This window comes from Ceratotherium simum, chromosome 20 (assembly GCF_057802395.1).
Source record: "Ceratotherium simum simum isolate JZ-2026a chromosome 20, ASM5780239v1, whole genome shotgun sequence".
In the NCBI taxonomy this organism is placed as follows: domain Eukaryota; kingdom Metazoa; phylum Chordata; class Mammalia; order Perissodactyla; family Rhinocerotidae; genus Ceratotherium; species Ceratotherium simum.
The window spans coordinates 7,529,497-7,541,585 of record NC_141919.1 but is presented as its reverse complement, the minus strand read 5'-3'; the positions used below and the strand labels follow the sequence as shown (position 1 = coordinate 7,541,585).

Sequence of the window (12,089 nt, the reverse complement as noted above, 5' to 3'; positions counted from 1 at the left end):
TGTCTATGTGACTGCATAGTATTCCACCATGTTCCTCTTTTACATCCAGCTATAGCCTAAACCATTAATCCCTGAGTTAAGACACTCAGAATTGATACTATTTTTCCTGAGTGACCAACCATTATAATTACTATTTTAACTATCTTAAATAAAGCTTCCCCTCATCTAGCTAAAATTATCTATAGATAGCATTAAAAACTCGTGATCATTTTTAAAGGATTTACACTACTAATATAAAATACCAGAGTGTTCCAATTGAATCCTGATCAAACAAACACTACACTTGTATTATGTGCTTTAGCACTGCACTAAGTACCTCTTAGGTGACATAAAAAGGTTAAGGTGAGGTCATTTGTAAATTATTCAGACTATAATTAATTATTTCCTTTATCTTGCAATAAATTGTTGACATAAACACATCTTATTTTAATTAAACTAAGTATTCACAGAGACATCATAGCTCAGAGCAGTGCTCCTCAAAGTGTGCTCTGTGGACCAGTGCCAGCCACAGACTTGTCGTCAGCCTGTACCACTAAGCACCCTATTAGATTCAGCTGACATTGTTTTCATTCCAGACTTTTTCGATGAAGGAAGCTGTGCTCCCATTTACCTATATCTCATCACAGACCAATAACGAACAATCAGCAGACGGACTACTTTGAGGACCACTGGCTTGGAGGTCACAGGCCTCTGCATTTTCCCATCCCTGGATTTGGACATTGGCTTTGCCACTTACTTTTGACAATAATTGCAATACTGGAGCATTTTAGTATCTTTTCCACATAATATTGAAAACATCAGTATAAGTATTGATAATCCTATTTAAAAGTGAGATAGATTGTCCTTGTCTTAATCTGAGCACTTATTCCAGACGCTCAGAAGTGCACCTCTGTTAGCATTAAAATACTAATGCAGCATATTACTCTCTATATGTACCTAAAGACATATAGAATACAGATTTTAGATTTTTAAAATTAAAAAAAATTTTAAGTTTTAAAAACTAAAATAACTTGATTATACCAATAAAAATGGTAGTATTTCAATATTTAAAAATGGTATGTGGGCCGGCCCCGTGGCTTAGCGGTTAAGTGCGTGCGCTCCGCTGCTGGCAGCCCGGGTTCAATCCCAGGCGCGCACTGACGCACCACTTCTCCGGCCATGCTGAGGCTGCGTCCCACATACAGCAACTAAAAGGATGTGCGCCTATGACATACAACTATCTACTGGGGCTTTGGGGGGAAAAAATAAATAAATAAAATTAAAAAAAAAAAAATGGTATGAGATTGGGGCCGGCCCGGTGGCGCAGCGGTTAAGTGCTCACGCTCTGCTTCGGCGACCCAGGGTTTGCAGGTTCGGATCCCGGTCGAGGACCGACGCACTGCTTATCAAGCCATGCTGTGGTGGCATCCCATATAAAGTAGAGAAAGGTGGGCATGGATGTTAGCCCAGGGCCAATCTTCCTCAGCAAAAAGAGGAGGATTCACAACAGATGTTAGCTCAGGGCTAATCTTCCTCACAAAAGAAAAAAAATGGTATGAGATGTTAAGAGTGCTGAAAACCGTTAGTGTCATCAAAACTATGTGACTCTGAATGAATTATTTTACCTTTCTAAACCTTAGCTTCCTCATTTGTAGAACAGGATAAAAATACCCACTTCAAAGGATTAAATAATGATTAAATAATACATATAAAACATCTGGTACATATATAGCACTTTGTAGACACTTAACGACTGGTAACTATTGTCCACCTCCTCATCCCCACCACCATCCTCATCATCTTTATCATCCCCATCCCATCAGTTGTGCAGGAATATGTCAAAGGCACAGAAATTTCTAAAACTACATGGGAATCTTGTTTTACTCCTGGGTTGTACGAGATGTTTTTTTGAGCTTAATTAAATTCTGTGTCTTCTTTCCTTTCCTTATTAGTACCCTTAGCAGAAAAAGATATGCAGAAAGAAACATGTAAAACAAAAAGAACATGGTAATTCACAAACCCTATTAATAATCTTTCATTTAATCTTTTAATCTCAACCATTTTAGTTGTGTGAGATAGAGAACATAAAAAAATAATCTTTGCTAAATCCACAAATAAGGCTTAAACTATAGATGTATATGATAAATATAATAACCTCCTTAGAAAAACAATAATTGTGGTTATTACTTATTGAGTATAAAAATTACAATCAGAACTGAAGCTAGGATATAAAACTATGATAGTATAAATAAAATTTCATAATAAACACAAAGGAAAACTCTTAATTGTTTTGTTCTACTAATGTTATGTTAAAATGAGTACTTTGTAAGACATTGCAGCCTTAATTTAAAGGGTGAAGAAGTGAAAAAGAACTGATCTCAAGACACTGAGGTGAACGGCTAAGTGAAAATATGTATTCTGAAAATAAGTATTCTGAAGGAAAGTAGAAGGTGTGACATATACTACCACCATGTCCTCCTTTAAGCAGTTCAAACATTGAAGTCATATTAGTTTATCTTGGTGTTGACTTGAGAGGCTACTGAGGTAAAACATTGTAGTGGAGATGTCCAGATGTTTGAGGAGGAATTAAAAACCCTAAGAGGAGGGACTTTTTGGTCTGTTCACCTCTGCATTCCCACCTAGAATAGGACCTGGAGCACAGGAGGTGTGTAGTCAACACTTACCTTGTTGAAAGAAAATAACTGTGGCATGGTTTCAAAAATGAATAAATAATGCTCTGAACAGGTTAACTACAATTCCATTCTACCTACGGTGGAAGCAATATGATGGCAACAGATTATGAATGAAAAGAAAGGAGAAGGCATTCTGGCAAATTCATTATTATCAGACTAACAAAGCACTCTGACATCCAAAAGCATCTGAAAATGGCTTCAGTACACAAAATCTCTCTGTAATGGAATATTTCTCATAGAATAGAATTTTTAATTATAGCTATTTCTGAGGTTATAGCTAAATCCAGCATTAGGAAATTAAGAATGGTATGTAGTTATTAAGTTATTAACCTTTATTAAACCAATCGGTTATGGTTTCAGAAAACTGTCTGAAATAGTTACCATTTGTTGAGTGTCTACAAAGTGCCATACAGGTACCAGATGCTTTATATGGATTATTTAATCACTAGTTAATCTTCTGTCCTTCAGAAAGGAAAATATTTCTGTGGTTATCTTTATTTCTTACCATATGGTTTTTGATAAAAAGATTAAAATAATATACTTATTGAATGAAGAAATATACTACCCAGATTGAAATTATACAAACCTACCAGCACACTGGAAAAGAAAAGTTGCCATCCAGTTTCTTTTGCTAGTAAAAACTGAATCCTACTTCTTTCCTAACCAGGTACAAAGTCCTCAAAAGAAGGAAGCCTTAAATAAGTCTTCTCAATTACATTTTTAAAATTACCTGGACTCTTAGCTTTGCAGCATCCATCTTTTTACGGAACTCCTTCTGTAATTTTACCTTCAAAGCAGCATCAGAAAGATCTTTGTTTTCCAGTTCCTGTAGCTGCTTTTGTGTTTCAGTTAATTCCACTTTCGCCTGTTCTGCTTCGTGCTCAAGTTTTGTTACTTTCAGAGAATACTGTTTGCTTACAGACTTGGCATCGTTACCTTTACCATAATAATAATAGTAATAACAATTATAAATTATGTAAAAAAGAAAAACTAAGTAAAACATCAAAAACATAAAAATGCTCTACTCTTAAAAATCCAGCTGGCTGTTAACTATTTAAGGCATAGCATTAAACACACAGTTGTCCCCACCCATCCCCATCAAACACAACCTGCCACCTGGCCTCTTAACAATGAGTTCCTTAACGATCGTTCCCATCTGGTGCCATTCAATCTTCTCGTGGTTCATCTCTTGTGTTTTAGTGTGATATTTCTGATCTTCTGAATTTGCAGTTTAGCTTGGCTGGCATCAAACTCCAGTTAAGTAGGGTATTTGGGATGACTCTTTGGCCTCTTGCTTACTACACTTTGGCTTCCTGCTACCCATAATCTGTCTCTTTGAATTCTCTTTTTTTTTTTTTTAACTACTATGAAAACTTTTCAACATATCAAAAGTAGGGAAATAATATAATGAACCCTCATCACTCAGATTCAAGAGTTATCAAGATTGAGGCTGGCCCGGTGGTGTAGCGGTTAAGTGCACATGCTCCGCTGCAGCAGCCCAGGGTTCAGATCCCAGGCACGCACTGACGCACTGCTTGTCAAGCCATGCTGTGGCAGTGTCCCATATAAAGTAGAGGAAGAGGGGCATGGATGTTAGCCCAGGGCCAGTCTTCCTCAGCAAAAAGAGGAGGATTGGCAACAGATGTTAGCTCAGGGCTGATCTTCCTCACAAAAGAAAAAAAAAAGAGTTATCAAGATTTTGCCACAGTTGCTTCATCTATGCCTTTTTTCTTTTGCTTTAATTTGTTTAAAACTTGTAGAGCCACAAAGAAACAATATTAAAGGTAGCTAGACAAAAAAAATAACGTACAGAGGAATTCCTATTAGGCTCTCAGCCAATTTCTCGACAGAAACTTTACAGGCTAGGAGGGAGTGGAACAACATATTCAAAATTCTGAAAGACAAAAACTTTTAGCCAAGAATACTCTATCCAGCAAAAATATCCTTCAGATATGATGGAGAAATAATAACTATCCCTGATACACAAAAGCTAAGGGAGTTCATTGCTACAAGACCCCCACTACAAGAAGTGCTCAAGAAGGCCCTCATGCCTGAGGAAAAAAAGAGAAAGGGGATACAAAATTTTGAACAAGGAAGAAAACATGTCGACAAAACCAAAAAAATTGCAGCTCTCTATCAGAATAGATTAGCAAACACTCAATTGTAAAACCAAAGATCAAGGGAAGGAAAACACCAAAAATAAATATAACCTCATCACTTTAAACACAAACTCACAAGACAAGGTGGAATAAGTTGTGACAACAATAACTTAGAAGGGCAAGAGGAAAGGGATCGAATCGACTTAGTCTAAGGGAATAAGAGGCCATCAAAAAATGGACTATCACATCCACATTTTTTATACAAACCTCATGGTAACCACTAACCAAATAACCAGAACAGAGTCACACACAATAAATAAAGAGAAAATTAAGAGAACCTCCATACAGAACTACCAAACTGAATTGGTAGTCCGAAACACACAGGACGAGAAACAAAAGAAATGCAAGAGAACTGGAAAATGAACAAAAAAATAGCAACAATAAGCCCTCATATATCAATCATTACCCTAAATGTAAATTGACTAACTCTCCAATCAAAAGACACAGAGTGCTGGGATGGATTAATAGACAAGACCCAACAATATGCTGCCTCCAGGAAACACATCTCAGCTCTAAAGACAAGCACAGGCTCAGAGTGAAAGGATGGAAGACAATACTCCAAGCTAACGGCAAACAAAAGAAAGTAGGTGTTGCCGTACTTATATCAGACAGAGAAGACTTCAAGATAAAACAGGTAATGAGAGACAAAGAGGGGCAATATATAATGATAAAAGGGACATTCCACCAACCAAGAAGATATATCACTTATAAATATACATGCACCTAACACAGGAGCACCAAAGTACATAAAGCAACTATTAACAAACCTAAAAGGAGATATTAACAACAACAAAATAATAGTCGGGGACCTTAACACCCCACTTACATCAATGGATAGATCATCCAGACAGAAAGTCTAAAGGGAAATAATGGACTTAAATGAAAAACTTGATGAGATGGGCTTAATAGATATATAGAGAGCACTCCATCCAAACACAGCAGATTATACATTCTTCTCAAGTGCGCATGGAAGATTCTTAAGAATAGACCACATGTTGGGAAACAAAGCATGCCTCTATAAATTTAAGAAGATTGAAATCATAACAAGCATCTTTTCCAACCATAACACCATGAAGCTAGAAATCAACTACAAGCAAAAAACCGGGAAAGTGACAAAGATGTGGAGATTAAACAACAGGCTACTGAACAACCAATGGATCATTGATGAAATTAAAGGAGAAATCAAATCATGTCTGGAGACAAATGAAAATGAAAAGATACCATACCAACTCATATGGGATGCAGCAAAAGCAGTCCTGAGAGGGAAACTCATAGCAATACAGGCCCACCTTAACAAACAAGAAAAAGCCCAAATAAGCAACCTCAAACTATGCCTAACTGAATTAGAAAAAGAAGAACAAACAAAGCCCAAAGTCAGCAGAAGGAGGGAAATAATAAAAAGTAGAGCAGAAATAAATGATATTGAAACAAACAAAAACAGTAGAAAGGATCAATGTAACAGAGTTGGTTCTTTAAGAAAATAAACAAAATTGACAAACCCTTAGCCAGACTCACCAAGAAAAAAACAGAGAAGGCTCAAATAAATAAAATTAGAAATGAAAGAGAAGAAATTACAATAGATACCACAGAAATACAAAAGATTATAAAATATGAAAAACTATATGCCAACAAATTGGACAATCTAGAAGAAACAGATAAATTCTTAGACTCATACAACCTCCCAAAACTGAATCAAGAAGAAATAGAGAACATGAATAGACCAATCACAAGAAAGAGATTGAAACAGTAAGCAAAGATCTCCCAAAAAATAAAAGTCCAGGACCAGATGGCTTCTCTAGAGAAGTTTTACCAAACATTCAAAGAAGATTTAATACCTATCCTTCTCAAACTATTCCAAAAAATAGAGGAAGATGGAACACTTCCCAACACATTCTACGAGGCCAACATGACCCTGATACCAAAGCCAGACAAAGACAATACAAAGAAGGAAAACTACAGACCAACATCTCTGATGAACATAGATGCAAAAATCCTCAACAAAACATTGGCAAACCAAATACAGCAATACATTAAAAAGATCACACACCACGATCAAGTGGGATTTATATCAGGGACACAGGGATGGTTCAACATCCGCAAATCAATGTGATACACCACATTAACAGAAGGAGAAGTAAAAATCACATGATCATCTCAACAGATGCAGAGAAGGCATTTGACAAGATCCAACATCCATTTATGATAAAAACTCTCAATAAAATGGGTATAGAAGGAAAGTACCTCAACATGATAAAGGCCATATATGACAAACCCACAGCTAACATCATACTCAATGGGGAAAAACTGAAAGCCATCCCTCTGAAAACGGGAACGAGACAAGGGTGCCTACTCTCACCACTCTTATTCAACACAGTACTGGAGGTTCTGGCCAGAGCAATTAGGCAAGAAAGAGGAATAAAAGGAATACAAACAGGCAACGAAGAAGTGAAACTCTCGCTATTTGCAGATGACATGATCTTATATATAGAAAACCCTAAAGAATCCATTGGAAAACTATTAAAAATAATCAACAACTACAGCAAAGTTGCAGGGTACAAGATCAACCTACAGAAATCAGTTGCATTTCTATATACCAACAATGAACTGACAGAAAGAGAACTCAAGAAGAGAATCCCATTTAAAATTGCAACAAAAACAATAAAATATCTAGGAATAAATTTAATCAAGGAAGTGAAAGACCTATACAATGAAAACTACAAGACATTATTGAGCAAAATCAATGATGACATAAAGAAATGGAAAAATATTCCAAGCACATGGACTGGAAGAATAAACACAGCTAATATGTCCATACTACCTAAAGCAATCTACAGATTCAATGCAATCCCAATCAGAATCCCAAGGACGTTCTTCATGGAAATAGAACAAAGAACACCAAAATTCATATGGGGCAACAAAAGACCCTGAATAGCTAAAGCAATCCTGAGAAAAAAGAACAAAGGTGGAGGCATCACAATCCCTGACTTCAAAACATACTACAAAGTGATGGTAATCAAAATAGCATGGTACTGGTACAAAAACAGACACACAGATCAATGGAACAGAATTGAAAGCCCAGAAATAAAACCTCACATCTATAGGCAACTAATCTTCGACAAAGGAGCAAAGAACATACAATGGAGAAAGGCAAGTCTCTTCAATAAATGGTGTTGGGAAAACTGGACAGCCACTTGCAAAAAAATGAAAGTAGACCATCTTCTTTCTCCATAAACAAAAATTAACTCAAAATGGATCAAAGAACTGACGGCGAAACCTGAAACTATAAAACTCCTGGAAGAAAATACAGGCAGTATACTATTCGTCATCGGTCATAAAGGGATCTTCTCGTATTCCATGTCTACTTGGACAAGGAAAACGAAAGGAAAAATAAACAAGTGGGACTTCATCAGATTAAAGAGCTTCTACAAGGCAAACAAAACCAGGATCAAAATGAACAGGCAACCCACAAGTTGGGAAAAAATATTTGCAAACCATATATCCAACAAGGGATTAATCTCCATAATATATAAAGAACTCACACAACTGAACAACAAAAAAACAAACCCAATCAAAAAATGAGCAGAGGAGGGGCCAGCCCCGTGGTGTAGCAGTTAAGTGCATGCGCTCCACTGCTGGCGGCCCAGGTTCAGATCCCGGGCGCACACCGACACACCACTTGCCAGGCCATGCTCTGGTGGCGTCCCATATAAAGTGGAGGAAGATGGGCATAGAAGTTAGCCCAGGGCCAGTCTTCTCCAGCAAAAAGAGGAGGATTGGCATGGATGTTAGCTCAGGGCTGATCTTCCTCACAAAAAAAAAAAAAAAAAAAGAGCAGAGGAAATGAACAGACCCTTCTCCAAAGAAGATATACAGATGGCCAATAGGCACATGAAAAGACGTTCAACATCACTAATCATCAGGGAAATGCAAATCAAAACCACCCTAAGATATCATCTTACACCCATTAGAATGGCTATAATTACCAACACAAAAAACAACAAATGCTGGAGAGGCTGTGGAGAAACGGGAACCCTAATTCACTGCTGGTGGGAATGCAAACTGGCACAGCCTCTATGGAAAACAGTATGAAGATTCCTCAAAAAATTAAAAATAGAAATACCTTATGATCCAGCTATCCCACTACTGGATATCTACCCAACGAACCTGAAATCAACAATCCGAAGAGGCTTATGCACCCCTATGTTCATAGCAGCATTATTCACTATAGCCAAGACATGCAAGCAACCCAAGTGTCCCTTAACTGATGAGTGGATAAAGAAGATGTGGTATATATACATAATGGAATACTACTCAGCCATAAAAAAAAGACAAAATCGTCCCATTTGCAACAACATGGATAGACCTGGAGGGTATAATGTTAAGCAAAATAAGCCAGAAAGAGAAAGACAAAAACCACATGACTTCACTCATAAGTGGAAGATAAACCAACACATGGACAAGAGAACTATTTGGTGGTTACCTGGGGTAAGGAGGGTGGGAGTGGGCACAGGGGGTGAAGGGATGCATTTATATGGTGACTGACAAACAATAATGTACAACAAAAATTTCACAATAAAGAAAAAAACAATTGTAGAGCCAGCTCTGATGGCCTAGTGGTTAAAGGTCAGCATGCTCTGCTTCAGCAGCCCAGGTTCAGCTCCTGGGCAAGGAACCACACCACTCGACTGTCAGTAGCCATGCTGTAGTGGCGGCTCACGTAGAAGAACTAGAAGGACTTACAACTAGAATATACAACTGTGTACTGGGGCTTTGGGGAGGCAAAAAAAAAAAAAACAAAAACAAAGAGGAAGATTGGCAACAGACATTAGCTCAGGGTGAATCTTTCCCAGCAAAAAAAAATTGTAAAGCAATTCCAGATGTCATATCATTTCACCCATACGTACTTCAATAAGCATCTATACAGAATATGGACATAACCAAAAAGGCATTATCACACCTAACAATATTAATACCCATCAGTCCCTATTCAGACTTTCCCAATTGTCTCAAAATGTCTTTTACAATTGGTTTATTTTAATCATGATCCAAACAAGGTCCACCATACATCTGATTGTTATGTCTCCTAAGCATCTTTTAATCTAGAGCTGGCCCCCTCCTTTTTCATTCCATTGAACTTGTTAAAGATGAATTATTATTATTTTTTTTTTTTTATAACTTTATTTATTTATTTTTTCCCCCAAAGCCCCAGTAGATAGTTGTATGTCATAGCTGCACATCCTTCTAGTTGCTGTATGTGGGATGCGGCCTCAGCATGGCTGGAGAAGCAGTGCGTTGGTGCGCGCCCGGGATCCGAACCTGGGCCGCCAGCAGCGGAACGCATGCACTTAACCGCTAAGCCACGGGACTGGCCCCGAGATGAATTATTTTTAAATGCTTTTCTTGTGAATATTTAGAACATAGAGAAAAATAGGATATAGGTATTTCTATATCTCTTTTCATTCTAAGCCCAGCTACTGACGCTAAAAACTTGGTTTTGATTTGTTCTGAATGGTCAACTGTCCTTGAACTAAACTAGCAAACTCATGGCAGTGGGAAATCAGATTCTAGAGCTCATAGGATGAATAATTGCCAGGGACAGTTTGTTATACTACTATACTGAAAATCTCTTCATTTTTTAATAAAACGGAGTTATTGAACTGTGAGTTGTCTTCTGGCTCTACAAGTCTATGATTCTGACTAATTGAAAATACATACGACTATTATATTTTAATGAATCTAAGATCCATAAATTGTTCAACATGCCAATATTTTATGAACCACTAATAAAAAAAATACAATGCCAATTATACCATGATAAAATGCTGAGATGCTATTGATTTTAGGATGCATCTTAATTCCAAAGATATTAAAATGTATATTAGAATTGATGAAATGCAGTATAGTTGTCACTGTTATTGTTGATTGAAGTAGCTGCTATTGGGGAGAAGTCATCAGTGAGAGGGCTTTGAAAGGCACGCACTGATCCTTTTGCTAGTCACCATCTCTAAGGGTCTTTAGGAAAGCTCCAAACTGCCCTTGGTGCTAATGAGCAAGAAGAGAACCTTCTCTGTGTTTAGGTATCCTCCATTTTTAAGGCAACCAGGATGGGTAAACCAGGCTCAAAAGTGTGCTTGTTGAGTGAGATATCCCATGGTGGGATAACCTACCAGAAAGAAAATCATCTATTCCAGAGGGGTAAATACCCTCAACTTCCACAGGCAGTACCCTGAAACCTTGAGGATGGAGAAGCTATTTAAACCCCTAAATCAGTTCCTAGATACTCCTAAGAGAGGTTTACTGGCAATGACCCTGCCTACAAGGAGCATGGTCAAACTCAAACATCTGGGACAACTGGAGCTGGGATGACGCACAGCACATACATCACTAAGAATGAGGAAGGAAAACGCTTCGGGACAGCAGCTAGGGAGAGGAGGCTGAGAGAGGAGGACTGACAGCCAGAAAGCAAGCTTGCGGGAAAGAGGAAGGAAGTCGGAAGGCAGGTTTCCCCTTGCTGGCAGAGGAGTTGGGACCCACCATAATTCATGTGGTTTGAGTGTGATTGTGATTATAGCCTCGGGCTTGAAAAAAAGGAAGACAATGTTTCCTTCAGTTCCCCTAAATATGACCAGTGAGTTTTTTTCACTGGAGTTGGAGAAAAGAAATGCTGATGTCTTTTATTCCTTCAATCCTTTACTGAATTTCAAAGTAGTCAAGGGGCTGGCCCCGTGGCTTAGCGGTTAAGTGCCCACACTCCGCTGCTGGTGGCCCAGGTTCGATCCTGGGCGCGCACCGACGCACCGCTTCTCTGGCCACACTGAGGCCGCATCCCACATACAGCAACTAGAAGGATGTGCAACTATGACATACAACTATCTACTGGGGCTTTGGGGGAAAAATAAATAAATATATAAAATTACAAAGTAGTCAAGGCCCACACCCTAGTGTATTAGGGGGAAAAAAAAATCCCAAAAGCCTGAGATGTGCTTTTTAAGGCAAGCCTAATGTAGCTGAAGGTGAGGAGATGTGTTACATACGCCCAACCTGGCAGAATCTGAGACTAAGGGGAAGAGCTAAAAGCTTGGCTCACTAAAACAATAGCTCTCAAAGACAAATCCTTACATCTTTAGAAAAATAAAAATTATCTATATTTAAAATATAAAGTTTATAATTAATGTTAAAAATGAACTAACTCAAAGAATGAAGACTAATAATTTAAAATAAATAATTGTTAAAATGAGTTAGAAAAACATCTCAGACA

General features: G+C 37.8%; 1 protein-coding gene across 3 annotated transcripts in view; it reads right to left on the bottom strand.

Annotated features, from left to right (window-relative positions):
• Nucleotides 1-12,089, bottom strand: part of KIF27 (kinesin family member 27) — a 92,915-nt gene that overhangs the window by 33,833 nt on the left and 46,993 nt on the right. For all 3 annotated transcript variants that reach the window (XM_087444390.1, XM_087444392.1, XM_087444391.1), the window contains one exon: nucleotides 3,403-3,608. In XM_087444390.1, the coding sequence (XP_087300516.1) occupies nucleotides 3,403-3,608 (206 nt within the window). The remainder of the gene's footprint in view (nucleotides 1-3,402; nucleotides 3,609-12,089) is intronic.